The sequence below is a fragment of the Taudactylus pleione genome, unplaced genomic scaffold (assembly GCF_031769625.1).
Source record: "Taudactylus pleione unplaced genomic scaffold, aTauple2 ptg000129l, whole genome shotgun sequence".
Classification (NCBI taxonomy): domain Eukaryota; kingdom Metazoa; phylum Chordata; class Amphibia; order Anura; family Myobatrachidae; genus Taudactylus; species Taudactylus pleione.
Window position 1 is genome coordinate 16,586,579 of NW_028284531.1, and position 25,297 is coordinate 16,611,875.

At 43.2% G+C, this 25,297-nt stretch overlaps 2 protein-coding genes across 4 annotated transcripts in view; one reads left to right on the forward strand and one right to left on the reverse strand.

Annotated features, from left to right (window-relative positions):
- LOC148523669 (ADAMTS-like protein 5) overlaps nucleotides 1–4,894 on the forward strand; it is a 61,668-nt gene extending 56,774 nt beyond the window's left edge. For both annotated transcript variants that reach the window (XM_088472895.1, XM_088472896.1), the window contains exons 12-13: nucleotides 3,619–3,690; nucleotides 3,801–4,894. In XM_088472895.1, the coding sequence (XP_088329021.1) occupies nucleotides 3,619–3,690; nucleotides 3,801–4,135 (407 nt within the window). In that variant the 3' untranslated portion in view covers nucleotides 4,136–4,894. The remainder of the gene's footprint in view (nucleotides 1–3,618; nucleotides 3,691–3,800) is intronic.
- A 4,426-nt stretch (nucleotides 4,895–9,320) lies between these two features.
- The window catches only part of SERINC4 (serine incorporator 4), a 119,104-nt gene continuing 103,127 nt past the window's right edge, over nucleotides 9,321–25,297 (reverse strand). Inside the window, exons 9-12 of one of the 2 annotated variants that reach the window (XM_088473009.1) lie at nucleotides 24,603–24,675; nucleotides 24,181–24,226; nucleotides 16,573–16,726; nucleotides 9,321–11,236 (exon numbers count right to left, since the gene is read on the reverse strand). In XM_088473009.1, the coding sequence (XP_088329135.1) occupies nucleotides 11,023–11,236; nucleotides 16,573–16,726; nucleotides 24,181–24,226; nucleotides 24,603–24,675 (487 nt within the window). In that variant the 3' untranslated portion in view covers nucleotides 9,321–11,022. Of the gene's footprint in view, nucleotides 11,237–16,572; nucleotides 16,730–24,180; nucleotides 24,227–24,602; nucleotides 24,676–25,297 lie in introns of both variants that reach the window. The other variant, XM_088473008.1, reaches the window with a different exon arrangement.

Below are 25,297 nucleotides of genomic sequence, written 5' to 3' on the forward strand. Positions count from 1 at the left end.
AGACTTTATTTTTTTTTTTTAATTTTTATAAACCTACCTTGATGAGAAGAAACCTTTACAAATCTGTTACATGTTACACCATGTCAATCCGATGAAACTGTAAATTGCGGAAAGTGGAAAATAGTTTGTTGTCCTAGTACAGTATGTCACTTCTTGTGATGCACACCTGGGAGCAGAGCCGTAACTAGACTTCTTGGTGCCCTGTGCCAGGGAGAGCATTGGCGCCCCCCACGGATTTTTTTAAATGGGGACATAAGATAGTGCACCTGAAAAAGGGGCATGGCCTCATGGGGAAGGGCCAGGGAAGAGATAGGGGAGGCCAGGAGATGCTGGGGATAAAAGAGGAAGCTACAAGTGAGAATGAAAATAAACAGGAAAATTGACAGGCCTGAACAGCGCCCCCTGCCCTGCGGTGCCCTATGCCAATGCACTGGTCGCACTACCCTAGTTACGGCCCTGCCTGGGAGACCATATTTATACACCAGTCCATCCTCCTGAAAATTAGTTTCCCTTCACTGCAGATATGCATTGAAAACTGATCAAAGATTCACTATTATATTAGCATCCCCAGTTCATTTTCTTTTAATGAGCCAGGTCTTCTAGAGTTTCATGGACTTTAAGAAACTGTAACAGAAAGGGTGGAGGGTGAACATTTGGGATTAGGTAGTTTTGTGACTTTCTAGAGCATGTGGGTACTCAAGATAGCATAGTGATGATGGCGCCACCATCTAGTTCTGTACAATAAGAAAGGCCTATCTTCTGGGTGAAAGCCACAAAATTTCTCTTCCCCATAGCTGACAACTGTTTCAGGTGATAATGTACCCTCCATCTGTGTAAAGCCTTAATAAGTTGTGCCAAGGGCTAGATGTGGATGTTGATCACCTAGACTTAGTGAAAGCGGTCTCCAACCTAAGCCATCATTATCAATGAGAAAGCATTGGGCAGTGTCAGCCAGAATACAGTTATAGAAAGCTTATTCTATGTTAAAAAATTATATATATTATACAATTCAAAGCTACAATATACTGTATATCGTAAGTTTCTTGCTTCCAGAAATGCTTGTTTGTTTTCAGTCTTGTCTCTAAAGGCAATTCGCCCAAAATGAGACTTGATCCTGTAGCAGTTGCATATCGTTTGCATTCTGGTTCCGTCTGGTTTGCATACGGTCTTCCTCGTCCTGCCCACATCTCAAGGGGAACCTTTTATTAAATATTGTGGGATCAAATAACTGCTTTGCAGTCTCTTGATATTTTAAAACCCAACCCCAAAACTACTTCCTAATTGAGTGTTCAGGACTCATTTGGCAATTTCTGGGCGAAGCACTGGACTTTCAGGGAGAGCTGGCAGAGGTCCACTTCAGTCAGTGTATGCAGAGCCACACATCCATCATTTGTGAGACTTCCTCATGGTCATTCACTACTGTACATATGTATAAGTGTGCAAAAGATCACTACATCTTGCAATGAGCTAATCAGTCATTTTATCTTGCTGGAGTTTTGATGTAGTGCTATTTAATGGGCCTATTGAGAGCCTGGTGTACAAAGGAAAATTCCTTCCCAAGGAAGAAATTAGGTTTCTAAAAATGTACATATACATTTGTGATACTATAACTAGCTATATTGCATAACATTATCAGGGCCGCAACTAGGGGGGGGCTAGAGGTGCACATTCACCGAGTGCCGGAATGCAGGGGGTGAAAAAGGGCTGACTCACGGTGGCTTGGGGGCTGCAGATTCAGAAAACGGCCATCCAAAAATGGCCGCCGCCAAGGAGGACACAGATGCTAGAGGTCCTTACTGGAGGAGCAAGGACAAAATCCAGGTACAAGAAGGGAGGGGGCGCAAAATTGCTGCCTTGCACCGGGTGACAGATATCCTAGTTTCGGCCCTGACATTATTTTCATGTTTTAAATTAATGGTCTATTGAAAAATAATGATGGTAAATTCCATTGTATAGGGAAAGTATGTTTTTTGCAAAAAATTGCATTATGTCCCTTGAAACATCACGCCAACTTCCACCTGTACAGTAACAGCATCAGCCATGGGGAGATGTTAGTGTATAAATATGTTTGTACTTTTTATATCCCTGATTTAGTGCTGTGTACTCCTTTATACCTCATAGTTTCTGCTTGGCTGCCTGTAGATGTTACCTTTGATCTGTTAGCAGGATATCATTTCAGGAGTGGCAAAGCGAAGATGCAGAAAATTATCTGGAAAAAAAATGTCAGGATGTCAGCTATTTGGCAAAAACACCCTGGCACGGTGCCAGGTGCACATTTCCCGAGCTCGGTTGTACGGTGAACTCCCAGTGGTGTGGAAAGGAATGGGGCGTGTGCGCGTTCGGGACCTTGTTGTTTTTTCAGACGGTAGTGTAGCAGACTGATATGTGCTAAACCTGGAAATAGATGAGGTATATCTGTGTCACATTCCCTGGCTGCAGGAACGTGGACTCCGATCTCCCTGTATCTCATCTGTGTACTTTGCTGGGAGAATGTGTGCTACATTCATACACCGGAACACTGATGTCTCTTAACACTATTTCAGTGTACACCAGCCCTCAGTGGCCTCTAACAGTGCAAGTTTTCCTGATCTGCTAGGTGGTGCACAGGTGTAGGCATAACTGGCTGACACATTTTAAAAGATCTACAGGTGGTGCTAATCCTTTACTTGTGAAACTGAGGAGATCCTTAAAACATGTCAGAGGGCGCTGAGGACTGCAGTTGGGAAACACTGCTCTACATAACAGATTAATGTGTATGTGTGTGTGTATATATATATATATATGGGATGTGCAGGCTCGGAAAGTCCAGGAATGATGATGTTCATCCATGTAAGATGACGTTTTGCCTCTTTCTGAGTTCCGTTTTTTTGGAGGGAAAAATCCGAACTCAACGTGCAAACTCGAACCTATCCGAGCCTGCACATCCCTAATATATATATATATATATATATATATATATATATATATATATATATATATTGCAATGGGGATTCTTTTCCACATAGATCTGCATTTGAATATTTTACTGTTGTGGGTTGAGAGGAGAAAGCAACTTTTTGTTCACTTTGAGACCTGGAAGAGGCTATAGGTGATAATAGGGGACATTTGATCTGTAACTGGTAGAAACGACAGCCAGCTCTTTTTTTTAATGGCCACAGCACTTGCCAAGTAAGGAGTAGGGTGTCTTTTATTAAAGGATTGTTCTTAGCCTGCAGAGATTCCAGTTCCCGAAGTGAGTGTGGAATACTCAGTGCCACCATTATTTCAGCAGACTTGAAAAACAAAATGTTTTTTGTTTGTTTCTTTTAGATTTTTAATGAAGTTTACCCTCATTTGCTTGCCTGCCACTGACACTAAGGAGGGGTTTCCATAAAAGACATCACTGTACCAGATAATGTGGAATAACTAAAACACAAGCATTTCTGGAAAAGATGACTAGGCTGAGACATATGTTTTGGATTAACCACACAGTGGTCTCTGCTTCTATAGCAACATGAATGCCTAGTGAAGGACCTAAAAGAGAAAGCAGAGAAGGGCAGTCTGATAAACTGGTGACGTCAGTGCAGGTACCTTGAGTTCAGCTCTTTAGAAATGACTGGATTACTTTTCTAATTGCAGATAAATGTGGAAAGTGCCGGAGGGTAAAGGGTCGGCAAAACAAAATCAAGCAATATTGTCGGAAGGACTTTGGTAAGTCACCGTGATTTCTCTTTATGTCTCTGCCAACAGAAGAGCTGATGATGTCTGGCTGCCTCCGTCACAAGGAACAAACTTTTTTTTCTCACTTTTATTTGTTGCAGTTTTCAGAGGGAGAATTGTCAGTAAAAAGATCATAGGCAAGGAAACGCGGTATGATGTCCAGGTTGTAATGACCTACAAGAATAATTTCCCTATCCTGAGGCGTGAATACATGTGGGTCCCAAACACGTGTGACTGTCCCAGCCTACTGGAGAACAGGGAATATATTCTGATGGCAAGGAGGCACGTCAACTATGAGAGGACTCTGAACAGAATATTGCTGGAGACTGACAGCTTTGTACGCCCTTACAGACCAAAAGAGGACCAGATGCTTCGAGATCTTGATCGAGAATGTACCAAGCATGGACACCAAATAGACACAAATCAGAATCCCTGATCCTTCTAATAAGCGATAATATAGCACTGCAAATTCATTGCATGTACTGTGCGCGCACAACATACGTATTTAAAATGTTATTGGACAGTTTGCTAATGTGGACGTAATACTTAGTAACTGGTGCTACATGCTAGAAGGAATGACTGCATTGCAAAGGAACCAGCTGTTGCTAATGTGCCTAAGAAGTGAAAGCCTTAAAGGGCATGATCTCCGGGAAAACACAGAAGGGGATGTTAGCACAAATTCACTTAATATCTGTATACATATATATATATTTGTATATGGATATTGTCTCTATGTATTTTTGTCTTGTATTACATGCACAGCTTACTTTTCCCCATTTTAGGGTGGTGCCTCTTCCCTCTGTAAGTTCTTAGACCTTTTTTTTTTGGTCTTCCCAATTCACAACATCGGTCCAAAGGCACCAAAGATGGTGTATGGTGCACGAAACTTGCCAAATATTTTTTGTTGTATTTCATTTTAAACTAAAATGCAAATTCTTGACGTCCTTTTTTTACCAGTTGTATTAAAATGTATATTCAGCTTTATATTTATAGAACAAAACACAGAGATGCATATGTGGTATGCATAATTTATTTTCACATGCTTTGGAAAATGAACTTTCACGGGTGTGCAAGTATTCCTATATTTATACGGTGATATGTACAAAAGGCGTGTGCGAGTTTTGGTATGAGTGAGATTGTATGTATGAAATATGTTTTACAATGCATTTATTAAAAAAAAGATGACTAAACAAAACCAGAAAATATCTGTCCTATTTTTTTAATCCATAAAAAAAAGACCATGTCTGGGGTACATTGGTTAAAAGTTAGTTGATTTCTTGTTGGTTTAATAAAGGGATTTTGCACTTTAGGAGGGGATTACTAGTATCTGTGGTCCCTTATCTTGGACCAGTGTCATTTGTACAGTCCAGGATCACTCCTGCAACTTTTTTTTTCTTTTAATGCTCTTTACATATAACCAGAATCAGTCAATCAAGAATAGTGAATCATAAATAATATATGGAAGAGAAAAATTTCACTTACTGTTTACCTGTCTTACTAAGAGGAAAATGTTCTATCAGTATGGCAGATGTCTTATACTATCCCACTGGATTACTTCATTACTATATAAAGTGCCTGTGTAAACTGCAGTGTGCTAAATAGATAGCCAGCACTTGAGAAGATTAAAGCAAGGAAATGATCATATATTCTATTTGGCCACGACATACAATACGTTACCAAAATGGACTCTCTGGATGCTCAAGCTGAAAACACAGATCGCATGGAACACAGGGATGGGTACGGGATGCCGGCATTTGGGATCCTGGCAGTCGGAATCCCGATGCCAACAGCGTTCGAATACCAACTCTTTGTTGGTTGTTATGCTAACCCTCTCCCTACCATAACCCTAACCCTCTCCGGTGTCTAACCCTAACCCTAACCTCCTCTCCCCTAGTGCCTAAATTTAACCTCCCCCTAGTGCCTAACCTTAACTCCTAACCCCCGGTACTTCGGGATTCCAATGGTCGGGATGCCGGGGCCGGGATTCTGATAGGTGTCGGGATTCCGGCGCCGAAATCCCCTCTGTCAGTGTTCTGACCACATCCCGGAACATATTACTGCAATTGGCAAATGACCATGCCCGTATTTTAGTGGCCATAAGACAACGAGAATTTTGTATACACCTGAAAATTATCAAATAGATTTCAGTTAGATTGTTGGGCATTGTGATCAGGGTAACACAAAGTGAAATAACAGAAATACTGCTCTTGTATTCTCTTCTCAGCTGTTTGGAAGTTTATAATAACTTAGCCCAAACACTATATGTAGTTCTTCAGTATAAATTTACATTCCACACATAGAAATCACAACCGTCTCATAAATACCTTCGCACTAATCGGATAAAGTAATCTTCATGCACTCAACATCAAAGGTCGGTGACATTATTTCCAGTGAATAGATCTTTGCCTCTACACTGCCTGTTTTGTATCTCAATGTTACAAAATGCTTTTTATGATTTGTGGCCCTTAAAAAAAATTAAAGTACTATCTATGGTAGTGATTCTTAAACTTTCTTGAATCACGACGCCCTAGCCTAGAGTATCGGCATTAATGTCACAATGTAATAAGCGAAAAAGTTTCGCTTATGAATGGGAGGCGGAAAAAAGTGCAGAATTGGGGTTTTGGGGTGCAACATTGCGGTAACCCCTGTGCAGCCTTCAGACAGTCCCTCAAAGGTAATCTGTGTCCAAAAAAATGTAAAAAACACTTAAGGACACCCCAAATGACTTTGAATTTGGGGGCGTAAAAAAAATGTTGGGGGACAAAGTTAAAAACTAGCGAACTTTACTCTGGGGGGGTCCCTAAGTATGCCCCAGGTGTTTTTTTCATTGCAGGTGTTTGCGGCAGGTGGATTTTTCACGATTTTTCCAACTTAACTTTAGCAACTTTTAAATATGCTGTCCCCCATTTTCAAGTACCCCAAATTTGCTGGGATAACTTATTTTCTGGAAAAAATACTCCTGAATACTGTTCTGCACCACGTATAGAAAAACGCTATTTAGCAGCTATTGAGTCCGTTTAAAAACACCAAATACCTTCAGCAAGCCAAATCGGGGGGTACCATACCTAACCCCCATGTCAGCGCATCTTTTGGGGGGTGTCAGGCTGATTTCCCCAAATCTGACAGTACTTTCCGCCTGTTCAAGTTTTGCCGGGTCCCGTTTTCGCGTACTTCCATATTGAATATAGGGTAAAGCGGGCACGGGCGCGATACTTTTCCGCCTACAAAAGACGCGATGAAGGCGAAAAGTCTGGGAGGCTGATAAGTATCGCAGATCCGCTCTAATTGAATATGGCTCTTAGCGCCACAGGGAGGTTACACACAGGGCCGTAGCTAGGGTAGTGCGGCCGGTGCCATCGCACAGGGCACCACAGGTCAGGGGGTGCTGTTTGGACCTGTCAAATTTCTATTTATTATCATTCTTGCTTGCAGCCTCCTCTTATTTCATCCCCAGCATCTCCTGGCCTCTCCTATCTCTTCCCCGGCCCTTCCCCATGAAGCCATTCCCCTTTTTTGGGTGCATTATGTCCCTTTGAAAAATGAGGGGGGCGCCAATGCTCTTTCTGGCACAGGGATCCAAAAAGTCTAGTTACGGCTCTGGTTACACATATTTCTGTTACATGGTTATTTGTTAAAGGGGCGTAAGGTACCCACGTGTTTCCACCCAAGGCTGCTTTATTGGTTGCGGTAAGGGAGTAGTATTGTCATATTTTACATATATTGGGCATAGTCTAGTGTGTACCCACTGTCGGTGACTATGCGTACTCCTGCTGAGCATCAGCGTCATCCTCCATCAGCCACACATGCAGGGCCGATGGGGGATGTAGTTAGCGAGGGCCATGCTGCGAATGCAGCATTGGTCCACAGGTGCTGCCTCGCTGCCCGCATCGGCAAGTGTGTATGCACTTGCCGATGCCGGGTCCCGTCGCTGCCATAGTGTTCTCTTTGCAAAAATATGCTTGGAAGATATCTGTATGGCTCTTTCCTAGAAATATTTAATTTTTGCTTGTCCTGGTAGTTTATAATCTGATATTTCAGTCTAAGCCAGTCAGTCACAAGTTCCTATGTGGTCACGTTGATGTTGGGCAGGGTTATGCTATGAAGCCTCTCTGTTCATTAAGTCACGCAACCATTGCTGCCATTGTAATCACATAACACTTGGCAAACTGTAACCCATTAAGACAGTATTCATGAAAAATAAGTAATAACATATAAGTTTACTTAAAGAAACATCTATTTTTTAGAGGGGATAGAACCTTTAAGTAGACTTTCACTGTTATAAAGTGTTTTTTTATTTTTTTTTAATTGAACAGTACATATTAATATACTGTACTGATGATGCACAAAAAGAGGAGAGTAGTTTTTAACCTCACATAGTATGCTCGTTCATCCCTAATACTAATAGAAGCGCATACTACAAAACAATTAGAAAAAGGCCGGAGGCCCACTATAATATAGATGAATTCATGCCATGACACCATGTAAACATTATTTTAAGCTTTACTATAAAATAACATTATCCTGCAAAACCATACAATTAGGGATTCATTCATATAGTACCCAACAGAATAATATAAAAGCCAACAGGATGATATTTATACATAACTAATTGGCCCCCATATCTTGAGGTAAAGCTAGATAAAGGCCCAAAATGTAATAAAATGCAATTTGCAGGCACTGGTGCAATTTTGGTTATATAGCCATTTAGTTTTAAAGCGCAATTAGTTCTAAGGTAAAAATAACCAGGCTGGTAAATTATCATGTCAGCTGTACTGCTATGAAATATCATTGAGGACAAACACACTGCATACCTCTTACACAATTTCCCTGAAATACTTGTTCAACAGTAGGCAATTGTACACTTCAGGTCTCACCACAGCTCTACAAGGACAATCCTACTAGGGCCAGAAGTAATAGAACCCACCAAGTTGTTAACATGATCCTATCTCCTATGGGACAGAACGGGTTTCTTTTCAGACTAGTACACTGCAATAAGGTAACATTAAAGTCTGGCCCATGTGAATTACCTCTAAATAGTGTTCACCTACTTCAGTGGCGTAAGTTCACCCCAGATGCCCGGAGGCAAGTTATAATTTGGTGCCCCCCCCCGTCAGCAATTCGCATGCAGACAAGCTGTAGATAGACAAAGGCAGCAGCTGATGGTCTGACATGGAGCTCTCCATTAGTGTATGGTGGCTTCTAAGGTGCCAGGAAGGGGTGCCATGACGGTACACTCCGGGTACATAGTTACAACCCTAAGAGGGGTAAATATATTGTGGACAATGGAGGAGGTGCCCCTTCAGAGATTGAGCCCAGCGGCAGGTGCCTCCATTGTCTCCCATAGTTCTGCCCCTGACCTACTTACCAAGTAAAAGTGGATAGATATGGTTCAGAATTGCAACTAGAGATGGAAACTTGGTATCAAGAATTTACTTACAAAAAAAAAGTTATTTCAGAAGATAAAGGCTCTATGGTCCCCCATGTAACTCAACGATAATTAATAGGTCATTATTGTGTTTTTTTAGTAAAAGTAATCACTGTTAAAACATAAGTATTTATTATACAATTATAAGGAAATGTATAGAACAACAAAAGAGAATAATATATACAGTTATCTCATTTTAGGAAAAATTCACATTGTAGTACCGTTATACAAACTGATTCCCGGTGATTGTCCCTACATTTATCACATACAATTCCTTAACCCAGCTAATAATGATCATTCTTTTAAAAGTGTGCTGTTATAGGAGTCTTGCTCCAGTGGTACAGTAGGTCTCGCACCTTAGCTAGTAACATTCACTCAGAGCATAGAAGTGGAGCAGTCACCTCTGATCACCATCTGGGAAGATCGCAACCATCATTATTTAAGGAAATGTGGGAGGAAACTCCAAATCAAAAGGTTCCATTAGGCCTCAGTTCCTCATATAAGGTTCACATCCCTCATTTGTGGGCATTATAGAAGAGACATGGCATTAATTTTGTTTTAAAAAGGCTATTGCTGTATTTTATTAATTGTATAGGGTGTTTCAGTTCACCTTAGTCCAGCATGCCCAAATTTTACTGATCATTTAGAAAAAAAAAAAAAAAAAACTCATCCAGGGCACACATTCTATACAAAATGGGCATTGATCCCTCAGCTATACAAAGCAAAACTGCTTTAATGCTATCTCTGAGCAGCTCCAGCCTGACCTTGTTAGTCAAGGTAAATCCCTCCCAGAGTTTGAGCGTGGATGATTCTATGGGACACTTCAGGTAGCTTCGATGCAGTAATCCCATTATGTATAGATGAGAGCAGAGGTATGCAGACTGCACAGCTTGTACGCAAGTCCTATTGTGTTGCCTGTAGGCGTCCGCTCGACATAGCTTGGTTTCAGGATATGTTCTCTGTAAAACTTGTTTGGTATTTTGTCCAGAAAAAAAAAAATAAAGCTTTGGAAACAATTCAACAGTAGATAATTGCTCGCAGCCATTCACAGAAATCAAACTCACAACAAGCACATAGGACAGTCCTACAAAAACAACCTTTGTAAGCAAGTGTCATTCACTTCTACAGCATTCAGTGGCTTTTGCAAGGGTCAGTGCAGGAATGTCAGTTCATTAGAGATTTTCCACTTGATGCTTAACCTATTGAGCTTTCAGGGGACCCAGAATGCACTGCTCATAGACTGGTCCTACCAGCACCGTATTGTGACATATTCCTCCCATAGTCTGCAATACTGTCCAATAACCACTAGCTGGTGATGGGCTTGAAGAGGGTGTTAGGTCATGACTGTCCTTCATGTATTTGTAAAATATGAACATGGCACCAGATCTTTCTTTGAAACCATGGAGGAAAAGTTATAAAAACACATTAGACCTTCACCCAGCTAGAGAGTGAAGCTGTACCATTAGTACTCGGTATGGGGACAATTCCAAGCTCCTACATGGATCCATTGTGGCTAGTAAAAATCTAAGGCTAATATAGTAATATGCTTTTCATTAATAATCCTTATGCTTGCCAGATATGACAAACATAAAAATGTCATATCAAAAAGGAAGTAGTACAATTCATAGAACTAGAACTCCCAGCAATTTGTCACAGAATGATATCTAAGAATGATACATTAGCTCCAGTCTAAGCCCCCTACCATGTCCGTAGACAGGCTGTTTCCTTTATCCATGCTCCAATTAATTTTATTTTTAATTGGGTAACAAATGATATTCACACAGGAGCCATCTTCCTCTGTGTTATAATCGCTTAGTTCTTGTAAATGCATGTATCTCATATGCCCACAGCAAGTCCTATCACTCTGTCTTTGCATCAGATAAGGACAATGGGACACATTATTTAGAAACAGTGACTCTGCGGAGTTGTCTGCGTCTCAGTATATGTTGTGATGGGTTGGTTTTGTGGGTTTGGTCATTTCCAGAAAAGCATGTTGGTGCCAAAAGTATCCACAAATAGAGGAGAACACAAGTCCAACAGGATGCCACCTTGATCCAAAACGTGGGCCAGCTGCCATGGGCGAAGATGGTCTCCAGGGAAGAATTTTCATAGCTATAAGAGGCAGAACACTGCATGAGAACACACTGATCTATAAGCATTAGTCACAGCGATACTTAAACATTACTCATGGGTTTTGTCTCGGAGCAATGATGTAGTAACACAGCCGTCAGCATTGTGTGTGACCTTATTAACAAGTCTGTGTAGCACTTGTAAATAAATAGTTTAACACCCTTTGGCTACCATGGGGTTGGTTACTACAGATGTTCTGTTACTAGCTGGAGTATCAGGATACAAGTAAAAGATCTTTCCACCCTCCAGATAAATAGTGACACTGGGATGTGGCCAACTCCATGAGTTTCTGTTTCTAGAAGGTGGTGGGTAGGACATCATACTGTATGTGACTACAAGCAGCCTATAGAATATTTCTGTATACACTCAAGGCGTGTGCCCATTTACTGAGGGGCACAATTTATCATGAGGAAAATTCTCCATGTAAAAGAGGATGTAGTCCTATGCAAAAGTCCTGGATATAAGCTGAAGTGCTCCCTTTTTCTGCATTTATCTGTACATTTAATAAAAAGATGCAAATAACAGAAGTATAGTTAAAAAAAATATAATTATGCACAGGTTCAGGTATAAAACTTAGCTGCAGGAACACAACTTCAAGGTGTATCTAATAATGTAGTGTTCTCGTATGACACTAACAACTCTGCGTTTTCAGGGCTTGAACTGAGCAGCAGGGGCGTTTTAAGAGAGAAGGGGGTCTGTGTGCAGCCGCAGTGCAGGCCCCCTTCTCTCCGGCAGCGCAAAAGACTCTGGCTTTGTGCCAGACTCTACTGCGCATGCGCAGGTCTGTTCTGTCTTGTGGGGGGTCCTGTGAGACGTGCACAGAAAATGGAAGCCTGTTTCTGCCTGACCTCTTACACCTATAAGGGGGCTTGCGCATGTGCAGATACTAATGATGACTGTGACGGCAACTGGTGTAAAAACATTGGTCAGAGCAGCAAGGTTTCTTGCATTAGCTGTGCGGAATCTGGCGTTGGTTGTATGGAATCTCACGTTAGCTGTATGGAATCTCGTAATGGTTGTATGGAATCTTGCATTGGCTGTACGGAATCTCGCGTTATCTGTACGGAATCTCGCGTTATCTGTACGGAATCTGGCATTAGCTGTACGGAATTTCGCATTAGTTGTACGGAATCTCGCGTTAGCTGTATGGAATTTTACTTTGGCTGTACGGAATCTTGCCTTAGTGCAGAGGTTCCCAAACTTTTTTGAATCATGGCGTCCTAGAATATCAGCACTGTTTTCATGGCACCCCTAAGCCAAACTTTGTTATTGAGAAATTCAGAACAAAATGTAGTAAAGTGAAGTAAATTGTGCTTACCGATCATCCTTCGGTTTAGTTATGTGGTGTTGGACAGGTTTGAGCTTTTGTTTGTCCACATATTTACATTATATTGACCATAAGTAACTTGATTTTGTACTGGACCCCCAACCTGAGGCACCCCTGCATGTGTACCAAGGCACCCCAGGGTGCCACGGTGCACAGTTTGGGAACCACTGCCTTAGTGTAAGATAGTAAATCAGGCTTCCACGGCTGCCCACAAATACAGCCACTTTGCTTCTGACTCAGAATCAGCCCCTTTGTGTCTAGTGGTAAAATAATAAGTATTTTATATTAAAGCCTGGTGAGTAATGCTAAAAACTCCTTAGAAAAATGTTCAAAGGTACTGCCCAGACATACCGCCATGCATATCAATATTATTATAGGTGGCCATCTTTATCACCTGAGTATTTTATTACTACTAGACATCATGTTTCCCAGGGACATTTCCTATTTTATAAATTTCGCCCCGGGAAAAGTCCCCAAGGCCAGTGCTCTAACTGCTGCGGAGATACCGGCCATTTGTGTGAAGTGACTGCTTTATATTCTCTCTGTCTGTTCATGCATGCGTAATCGTGCACACACTCAAGGCATTAAGGGTTTAGAACACATTAGTATGGATAGAAGTAGGACAGGTAATGCTGTTAAGCAGACAAGGAAAGGCATGGAAAACAGATGATGAATTCAGGGGCGTTTCTAGAGAGGAGGGGGCCCGGGTGCAGTCTCCGACACAGGCCCCCTCCTCTCTGTCCGGCGGCCGGCAGCGCACTGAGCTGTGCGCGCCCAGCGTCGGAGCTATAGACTCTGGGCACTAGAGTGAGCCCAGAGTCTATAGAGTATGCGCTGGTCACTGGGAAAATGGCCGCGGTGGCCATTTTCCAGTCTCTTTTACAGCGTCGGACTCCCGCGCCGACGTGGGACTCCGGAGAGGTAAGTAATACTATGGGTGTGCAGTGCGGGGCCCCCCTGGACCCAGGAGCCTGTGTGCCCCACACACCCTGCCTGCACCCATTATAGATACGCCCCTGGATGAATTTGTGAACACTGCTTGAGTAGTGAGGATTATGTGATATCTGAGAAACCGGTTCTCACCTTTTATAATGAAACAATAATAGTAAATGTGGTCAGGAGGAGGATAATGATATTTGAGGTTCCAACATGAAACAGACATTCTATAGTGTATTAGAGACATGGCCACTATGGATGGCAATGTATATACATGGTTGCTGATTCAGAGTTGGAAGCAAAGAGAAATTTGCAAATTTGCACCTGGACAAACCATGGTGCAATGCAAGGGATGCAAATACATTGTTATTTGTTTGCTTGCAGGACATGTAATGGCTGTCTTTGCATGTTTGCTCAGCAATACTAGACAGCTTTATTTTTTAGCTGCAATTTATAGAGACTGGGTGGAACAAACAATGGGCATGAGTAGGGCACAGGAGCAGTGAGAGAGAGTCTCCGTGCAGACCCCCTCTCACTGGTACAGTTGCTGAGTAAGCCCTGGCACTGTGCCTGAGTCTGCTGTGCATACATAGGTCTCCGGGAATATGGTGCCCACGCCATGTTCCCAGTGATTTCTCTACTGTGCATGCATAGGTCTCCGGGAATATGGTGCCCACGCCATGCTCCTGGTGATTTCTCTACTGCGCATGCGTAGGTCTCCGGGAATATGGTGCTCACGCCATGTTCCCGGTGATTTCTCTACTGTGCATACGTAGGTCTCCGGGAATATGGTGCCCACGCCATGTTCCCGGTGATTTCTCTACTGTGCATGCATAGGTCTCCGGGAATATGGTGCCCTCGCCATGTTCTCGGTGATTTCTCTACTGTGCATGCGTAGGTCTCCGGGAATATGGTGCCCACGCCATGTTCTCGGTGATTTCTCTACTGTGCATGCGTAGGTGTCCGGGAATATGGTGCCCACGCCATGTTCCCGGTGATTTCTCTACTGTGCATGCATAGGTCTCCGGGAATATGGTGCCCACGCCATGCTCCCAGGGATTTCTCTACTGTGCATGCATAGGTCTCCGGGAATATGGTGCCCACGCCATGTTCCCGGTGATTTCTCTACTGCGCATGCATAGGTCTCCGGGAATATGGTGCTCACGCCATGTTCCCGGTGATTTCTCTACTGTGCATGCATAGGTCTCCGGGAATATGCTCCCCACGCCATGCTCCCAGGGATTTCTCTACTGTGCATGCATAGGTCTCCGGGAATATGGTGCCCACGCCATGTTCCCGGTGATTTCTCTACTGTGCATGCGTAGGTCTCTGGGAATATGGTGCCCACGCCATGTTCCCGGTGATTTCTCTACTGTGCATGCGCAGGCAGCCACGTCATTTTATCAGTCATTTCTGCTGTGCCAACGCTGTTAAGGTAAGTATTAGACATGGGCAAAGGATGTGCGGAGCTCCAGGGGGATCCATGCTGCACACCTTGCACTGGTAATACAGTATATACGTGTTGCTCATGGTATGGCAATATACTGAAGCTGGCAGGGGCATATAGTGCCAACTCGCGGGAGGGATTCAGGCCCTGATTCAGAGCCGGACGCTCTGACAGAGCGCTCGCTCTGAATCAGGGCCGTCCCTACTCCTTTTTGGAGCGGCCTCCTGGCCGCTCGCATAGCTGTGGGTGACCACTCACAGCTATAGCGAGCGGCCCAAATGATGGTCACGATGGTCAAGACCATCGGGCTTGCGACGAGACCCTGCGGTAGGGTCTCGCTGCCGCAAGCCCTGGACTGCTTTTGGCTCTATCAGAGCCAAAAGCACTCCCACTGACATCACTAGTGATGTCAGTGGGGCCGGCCCCAGATGGTAGGTGTTCCCATGGGAACGCCTCTGTCTGGGCAGCCACGCCCCCGGCATGCCCACCAAAGGGGGCGTGCTGTCAATCACCATCAACAGCACGTCCCCTTTGGTGCGAGACCCATAACTACGTCATTATTCGGGTCTCGCGCATGCGCACGACGGAGCCGGCTCCTTTGTGCGCATGCGCACTTGGGCAACATCGACCCACTTGCGAGCGCTCGGCGCTCGCGAGCGGGTCTGAATCAGGCCCTCAATTTGGTACTCTGTGACCCTCTACCCAATGTATGGGCAAGCAAACAGAGTCAGAATCACTGTGATACAGGGGAGTGGAGCAGTCCCCAGATTTATGTATGAAATCTGATGTGTAGTAAAGAAATGACCACACTCACAATATGTATATAGTTTACAGCAAACTGGTGCTTATATACACCCAAAAATAATGTGAGTAGCTCAAAATGTAAACAGCTCCTGTATTTTCTAGTTTATGTATGTAGTCATGTATTCTTTTAAAAAAAAATTGTCTTGTAATAATTCAAACGCTACAATTAGCTGCTGATTGGAGCCTCATGGCCTTATCCTCATCTTCCTCTTAGCATTGTGTTATCAAGGTGTATTTATACTCTACTATTGCGGCGTTGCGCAGCTCTCATCCTGTATTAGCAGATCAGGAACAGACTTGATTTAAGCGGTTTGTGGTTTTTACATATGCCATAATTATCCCACACCTCATGCACGATCCCAATCTATATTATTTTTGGCAGATGAAATATTTAGGAAGGAACACTGTCAAAAGTATGTGCCAAAGGTAGTGATGGCTTAAAAAATTAATACAATTAAAATGGTTGTATGATAACTCCTGCCAGCCAGAATAGTGGAGGAGGATGGGTGCTGTAAGTCTGGCTGTAATGGCTCCTGGTACTTCACCATTGACATTCCTGAATGGCTGCCAAGTCATCACCACAAAGCAATACATGGCATTAAGAGACGTATTATAAGATAAGTTACTGCACTTGTTCAATCAGCATATAACAAGGGAATGTCAATAGACAGGATGAATGAAAGTATAAGGGCTCTCCTGGCTAATATCTATGTACACAGTAAATCACAGTGAGTTATTTCTCAGCAGGCCTCTTGTGCAGCCCAGCTGGAGGACTAAGCACCTGGGAATGTGCGGAATGCTCACCTGAACCAGTTGGTAAGCGTCATCATCACATAGAGGGAGGCCAGCACAAACACAAAGTGGAAGAAGGAATAGCTGTAGATCACACGCTCACGCTCATCGTGTATAACTGTCTGTCCACCGCTGGCATCCACATCTTCCTGACAACTCCGTTCTCCTACTAGACAAGAGATAAAGATTATAGAGCACTATGGAAAAGATACGCACCTTGCAAAAGCAAGACCTTAGTATACCTGTTGTCTACACGCTTCATCCTACAAGTTGACCAGGTACTAGGGACCTCACTCAGGCACAATGTGTTTCATGAGTCCTGGCACCCAGCAAATTGTTTTTTTTTCCATAAACATTATTTCAACACACAAAATGTTGTCTTCTACTGTATGTAGGTGACCGGTACAGTCTAAAAGACAGCCAAAGCTAACCTACAAGCCAACCTATTTTAATGAGCTACAATATTCACACATATCTAAGTAAACAATTCAGAAGCTGCAGATATTTGAGATTACTTTATGAATAGAAATGTCCTCCTACACACAGCAATCTTCCTGCCAGTAACCCCACTGAATGCTACCATTAGCCTTCAGCATAACATGCCCATCTATGGAACTGTCCTTTGTTTACTTTGGCAAAGCAGTGGGTCCAGATTATATTACTCTTACTGGAGTGTGTATAAAAATCATTACAAAGTCCAACGGAATACCGCTATAGAATCTGGACGTAGTATTAGACCAACAATAAAAATGTCGGCAATCATCATGTCGACACCACAATGTTGACAGTTATAATGTTGAAATTGTTAAAATGTTGACAGGCGACATGTCGACATTCTCAGAATGCAGACATGAGCAATTTCAACATTGTCAGAATGTCAACATTAGAGTTAGGTTGTGGGATGAGAGGGATAGGGTTAGTCACTAAGGAGAGGTTAGGGTTAGGCACTATGGGAGGGGTAATCAATAGGAGGACTGTATTTACCAGAACGCTGGCGCATCAGATGAATCAACCAGGGTTAATGGTCACATAACCGCTAGGACTTAGAAGCCACCACTGGTCAGATCGTTTCAGCCGGGACCAGGTAAGTGATTGCTGGGCCACCAGGGATGATATGATATTCCTCAGTGTCTCATGTTGACATTATGAATGCAGACACCTAACCCTATAGAATCAACCCCCGTCTCAATTTTTCTCCTAAAATAATGTTTACCCTAACTGTAGTCTGTTATGTCTTAAATGAATCATTAGAATGATATCAGGACTGTGTTTATTAAATGTACGTGTTACTATTGTACATTAGAATATTTTATTACATTGCTAGGAAAGCACCTTTACCAGTGGCAAACGCAGAATTTCTAGAGGGGGTTTACAAATGCTTGATTTTAAAGTGATGTGACCATGAAGAGGACATAATTATCACTTATGCAGCTTTAATTTGCGTCATACAAAGTGCAGTATATGTCATAATTCCAGCATATACAGGACCAGCGATCACAGTAAGCAATTAGATATGGCGGTAGGGCCATCCTGCCTGAGCTGAATGTTTTTTTATTTCAGATGTGGGCAACATTCCAGAGCATTGGAGCAAATCCGGGAGTCTGGGAGAGCAGCAGAAGAACCTAGCACTGCCCTGACATATATGTACATATTGGTCTCCTTATGCACTAGATAACAGTATTAATAATTAACCCTGTAAATGGTCTGTAGCAGTTCAACCCTAACAGTGCATGTTTTCCAGATTTCCTAGTTGTTGCACAGGTGTATTTATCACTGGCTGACACATGTTAAAAGATCCACAAGTGGTGGTGCCTATTATTTAATTAGGGATATTGAGAAGAACATGCAACTCTAAAATTCTATTATATTACTATTTCTATTGTGGCCATGGTGTGGGCTGGGGAGGGGGGTTTCCAGGCAACCGGAAACTCCCCTCTGTTTGCCTATGTTTACATATAAAGAGTGTTAGGAATTTGTACAAATCATCCGGCTAAAAGTATAATCTAGGGTGAGTTTCTAAGAATTATGCTTGGCTGTTGCACCAGTAATTACCTATAAAACCGTATTAAGTTGTCTCGTAAGCAGTGGCGGCTCCAGAGATGGGGCTACAGCGCGGCCCAAAATTCAAACAGGGGAGTCACATGTCAACTGTCACCCCAAATGCTGCCAAATATCACTGGCAGTTGGTGTGGCTCCCCTATTTGAATTTTGGACCGTGCTGTAGTCCCACCTCTGGAGCCGCCACTGCTCGTAAGCATATTTGTAAACTGGTTCTCTGTTATCAAACCCTGTAAGACTTCCATGAAAGTTACTCTGGGTGTGCTATAACCCAAGGTCTAGTTTTCACCAACTCCAAGGACATGTAAAAAATAAGTGTTACGCAGAGAGATAAATGCACCCTCCCCACTGGTGTATGTATAATGGCTGCAGGGTGTGCGGTGCACATGGATCCCCAATTATTTCAAAACAAATCTGCAAACAAGAAATGAGACTGCATACAATTCATGCTGAAGGAAACAGAGGGCCTGATTCAGACACAGCCGCAAGCGCCCAATGTGTTACTTATGCACATACGTCCAAGGCACAGCACATGTGTTCCGATGATCACCGCCAGCGGACGCAGATCGGTGCTGCTAACAAGCCGGTATCAGGGACTGCGCAGGAAGACGCAGTTACTCTAACCCCGGCAGCCACAGAAGTCTGATGGTGCGGCCGATGTCTGCTCAATGAAGCGCCACTGTGTGCACCACAAAGGATTCGAGCTGCAGCTGGTGAGCATCTCAATAGACTGCCCATCGCCTGCAGCATAAGCATCATTTCACAGTAGTGGCGCAGCTCCTGCTTTTCATCCACCTCTGAATTACCCCCAGAGACCTCTGTCACATAACTAGTTAGGTATAGCATATATATAGGTATAGCATATATATAGGTATAGTATATATAGGTGTAGCATATATATAGGTATAGCATATCTATAGGTATAGCATATATATAGGTATAGCATATATAGGTATAGCATATATATAGGTATAGCATATATATAGGTATAGCATATATAGGTATAGCATATATATAGGTATAGCATATATAGGTATAGCATATATATAGGTATAGCATATATATAGGTATAGCATATATAGGTATAGCATATATATAGGTATAGCATATATAGGTATAGCATATATATAGGTATAGCATATATAGGTATAGCATATATATAGGTATAGCATATATATAGGTATAGCATATCTATAGACTGTAAGGTCCACTAGGGCAGGGATTGGTGTGAATGACTCTCTGTAAAGCTGCATAATGTGTTGTCACTACATAAAAATGAATAATAATAATAGCATTCCGCACACATGGGTCATGTCTGACATATTTCTGGGTTTTTGGTAAAATCATTTTTAAACTTGCAGATAAAGCTGTAAAAACAAAGTTGATAGATAAATAAATAAATAAATAAATAAATAATGTATATCTAGCGCCAACAAAATCAAAAGACTGTTATGTTCCAGGCCAAATAAATATAGACCAGATTATGAAATGACTCTGCAACTGCAGCAGCTGGCAACATATGATCAGAGTTATTGTTCACCAACAGCCGTGCAGGCGCAGGTGGCATTTACTAGGCTGACTCGCAGCGTATAGGACCCAAGGGACATCACTGAGCTACACCAGGCTGTACTCGCTAATATAAGGGACTGCACATAAAGGTGGAAGCTGCTACAGAATGTGTACAATTGTTTTGCAGGCATATACATAGGGTGGACATTTCTTACTGCTACAGGTTAAACTAAGATTTCCACCCAAGATCCACAACCAAGATTTATTATTATCCTTTAATTATTTGGCACCACAAGGCTTACAAAGGAACTGATTCAGAGATGGATGCAATGCCGATGTTTACGCAGTAAGCGATTATGGGTGGTCTGCGCATGTATCGAAGTCACACTGCGCATGCCCCAAGTTTCATTACCATCAGCGGTCGCATCGAGGACTTAGTCACAGTGTGATTGACAGTCAGGGACAGCTGTGGTTGTGGCGGGTCGCAGACTGTGATTACGATCCTGTACAACACAGATAACATGGCTCCGGCGTCCACCCAGAAAGACCTTAAGGTTACTCAGATCTTCGATAACTGATTGATCTAAGTCCGATGCTGAATCTTTGTACGCAATCGTTTGGATTTGCGAAGCAGCTGCATCATTAACATCCAGCTCTGAATCAGCCCTAAAGGTGCATACACATGTAAAGATTTTCTGTCCAACCATCCAACTAGTTGATTGGTTGGAATGAAAATCTGTTAAGGTATGGGAGTAACTGATGATCAGCAATTTGCTCCTAAATGCCAGAAAACAGATGAAAATGGTCGTTCAGAAAAGTTTGTTAAATGTTTGATCTAAGCAATTTGTTCAAATAACAGTTTTTGACCATTTTCCGGCATTTGGGAGCAAATTGCTGATTGTCATTTGCTTTCATACCTTACCAGATTTTCATTCTAACCAATCAACTAGTTGGATGGTTGGACAGAAAATCTTTACGTGTGTATGCAGCTTTAAAGTACATGAACGAAAACAATGTGAACAAAACAAGAAAAATAAGGACAGAACATTGCAGAACATGGACAAGGTTTATAAACATTAAACATAATACACAAATAAGCAGCGCCGGCTGAACCCAAAGGTTTAATGACGCTGTTGGCAATGGGGATGAGACGATGGTGTACAGTAAGAAAGGGAAGGAAGGAAAAGCACAACCCAAGATCCACCATGTGTCTGTGATGTTACAGTGCAGCGGGTGCGTGAGCTTTGACCAGAAAAAAATACACATCAAGGAATACATAAAATAGAATCTGCATAGTTAGGTGCAACCAATACAAGCCAATACTCATATTATTTAAGACATACATAAAATAAAGAAAGCCCCAATGCTCCCTTCCTTTCTCCAGATATTTTAAGTAAAGAAAGACTGGAGTGAGTAGTATTTTAGTAGAAAAATTGGAATGGTAAACTGAATGAGAGGTTTGTTCCAATGTGATGATAACCAGTACTATGTGATACCATACCAGTACCATTTTTCCGTCTTTTTGTAAAGCGCTGACACCCGGCACGGGACCTCGGAGACGTAAGTCTTAAATAATATGGGTGCAGGGTGTGCAGTGCGGGTCTGTGTGCACAGCACACCCTGCACCCATTATAGACACACCCCTGCCGAGGACACAGCCATTGGATCACTTGCGTGAACATCGGCCATCTGAGTAGCCCTCAGGGTTTCACGCTGTTAGGAATTCTGCATTAGTCACCGCCCCCTCACTCCCCACCATCGGATTTCTACAGATTTGTACGTAAACCATAAAATTTGCATACAAATCTGAATCAGACCCCTAGTCAGATATCACTGGATGGATGTACTTACAGATTTATTAAGCGCACTCACCATCTACACACTAGGAGACATGGGAGGAGTACTTGGTAACATTTACTTGCCAATAATAGCTACAAAGAATTCATAGTTTTTAGAGAAATCCATTGTGCAGTTTAGTATCCCATTATATTACACCAGCTGCAGATACACAGTAACATCACCGGGGCACTTAGTTACTGCAGCTCAATATGCACCAGTAACAGATTTCTCACAAACATTGGTTCAGCCCACAAATGACATCTACTATCTCTCTGGTTTACAATTAATAATGTCTTCAGTCACGATCAGCCCCTACTTAAAAAATTACTTCAGCTGAGGCTAAAAGTAATCTAAATACACCAAATGTGCACAATATAAACATGGCGGTAGGAGAGAATCCTGATATTATTTACCAATGACAAACAGTAGCTTACTGTTTGGGAGCACTTTCCTGTAGCTAAATTTTATACTATCTGGGATACCTGGCGTTGCCCGGGTTGAAGACTGGACCCTGAAGTACACCTGCGGCCTTTATTTGTTTACATTGTCCTCGCCCATAACTCCACTCCATTGATCCTGAAAAGGACCCCACTGTTTGCTAACATGCATGCAAATAGTGGCGTAACTACCGTGGGTGCAAGGGGTGCGGCTGCTATGGTGCCTGAGCTGTCTCTGTGGCAGGCCATCGAGGGGGGCCTGGGCTTCAGCGATGTTGATTTGGTGCCGGCCCGTCAGATGGTTACACCTGAAGCACTGGCAGGCATTTATGGAACAACAGCGCCGCCAGTCGCGAGGCAATCAGAGCTCACGGACCAACAGCCAATCAGTAGTGGTGGCTCCTGCTTGGCTACAGGTCTGCAAGCTCCGATTGGCTTGCAACCAGCACCAGATTCAAATTGCGCCGGCGATGTCTGTCCATGTCTGCCGCTGCCTGCTGGGGTGTCAGCTATAATGAGCTGGTGGCCTGGTCCCAAATCCACATGTGCTGGCTGCTGATGGCACACAGGGAAAGGCAAAAGCCTGCTGGAGGGACACGGGGAGGTGAGTTGCTGGGGGGGCATAATGTGTAAGGCGCACTACTACTGTGTGGAATAATGCCACTGCTACTCTATGTGGTATAATCTGTAAAGGGCATTACTGTGTAATGTAAGAGGCATTATTGTGTGGCATAATGGGCTCTGTGTAGGGGCAAATGTATGTGTTTTTTATACCTCTGGGGCCCTTTTAAGATCTTGCTATGTGGCTCACAAAGTTCTAGATTACGCCCTTGCACGCAAACACAGAGGCTCTGGATTTAATATGAACTTGTGTGAGCCATCAAGTTTGCTCAGACTGAGGTTAAAAGGATACTTTATTTTAGCTTTCTCACAGTTTTTGTCAGACTGCCAATTTCCACTGGAACCATCCCTGGAACCTGTGTAATTTAAGAGTGTAACCATTTTCAGGGATTGTGTGACAGTAAGTGGTCCTGACAAAGTTCAAACTTAGGGCCTGATTCAGACCCGGTTGCAAGCGCTGAGCACTCGCAACCGGGTCGATGGTGGCCCAGAGCGCATGATGGAGCCGGCTCCGTCGTGCACATGCGCGAGACCCGGATAGCGACAGGCAAGCCGTCGCTCCGGGTCTAGTACCAAAGGGGTCGTGCTGTCGATGTTGCGTGACAGCACGCCCCCTTTGGTGGGCGGGCCAAGGGGGATGGCTGCCCAGACGGAGGCGTTCCCATGAGAACGCCTACCGTCTGGGGCCGGCCCCACTGACATCACAAGTGATGTCAGGGGGAGAGCTTTCAGCTCTGTTTGAGCCGAAAGCTCTCTGGGGCTTGCGGCAATGAGACCCTACCACAAGGGTCTCATCGCAAGACCATCGCGACCATCTTCCTGGCCGCTCGCTATAGCTGTGGGTAGTCACCCACAGCTATGCGAGCGGCCAGGAGGCCGTTCTAAAAAAAAAAAGACCAGCCCTGCTTCAGAGCGAGCGCTCTGTCAGAGCATCCGGCTCTGAATCAGGGCCTTAGGCAAGAACCTAATCCTGGTCAAACTACACCACCATGCCAAATTAGGTGGAGCTAGGTCCAAAACGCTGACCGTGCATAAAGGACAAACACTAGGACAGACAGACACACACACTTTCTCACTTATTATATAGTTTAAAGATCAAAACTAGTCTAGTAAAGATTAATATATAGGCGTGGAAATCTGCAGAACAATGTATCACCTCCTTCCTCATCCTCCTCCGGACAGCAGAAGCAGCACGATGCTTTCTACAGAAAAAGTGAACACAAAAAAACCCAAAAGTTAATCTTTTTAAAAATTAAAAATATAATCAGGAGAGATGGAAAACATGATAAAATGTAACATCACTACAGTACAGGCTGTGTAACCACCTCCGATCTGACTACATCACAGTGCACAATTTGTCACTCTTCTCTTGCTGCTCAATTTACCGTGGTAATTGTTTCATCGAATAAGCTCATCTGAACTAGCAATGAACCTCTTAGAATACTGTGCACTGAGCAGATGGATGTAATGCTGACCCATCAGGGGGAAATGTGAGAAAAATCACTCTGCTACCAGAAATAATGACAGGTTATGGAAATCATTGTGACTGTGCAAAATAGAGAATAATAGTGTACTAACTTGGAACTCATATGTGTAGACTTTAATCATCCACATTGGGCCAAACATCTCTGCTAGGTAAGAGGCCTCATTGCTGTAAATAAAACAAATGTACATACAAAGTTAGGAGACAATACATCAACCAGAGTAAATATCCTGTAGATTTTCCGCAACACAATGAATAGTTCCATAGCCCCCGGGTTCCATGTCAGTGCTTGTTGTACAGATCCTGTCAGAATAATATGTGAAATAAGTAGCACATGCTCATGTTTAACAAATAGGGGCTGACGGAGAGAATTGGAATTAAGTTGGGCTTATGTTGCTCCAAATACAATATATATATTCGCAAATATGCAGAGTTGTACACATATCAAGATGCGACCATCTATATGTGCTAATTATCACCTGCACCCGCACCTGCACCCGCCATAAAATAGGTGCAAAACATACACCCATTTACACCTCTTCAGAGGTAATGTGTATACCTCTGCATCTCCTGTATTTGCATGTGGCCATTACCGCAGTGCCAGATTCGCTAAGCCAACAGGAATCCATTCAACTTTGCATTAGACCCTTAGGGACAAGATGTATCAAGCCTCCCACAGAGTGCAGAAGTGGACAAATGGAGCAGTTGCCTCTAGCAACCAATCAGTTTCTGACTAGCACTTATTAAGTACATCAGTGTTTCGTAAACTCGGTCCTCAGGATCCCTAACA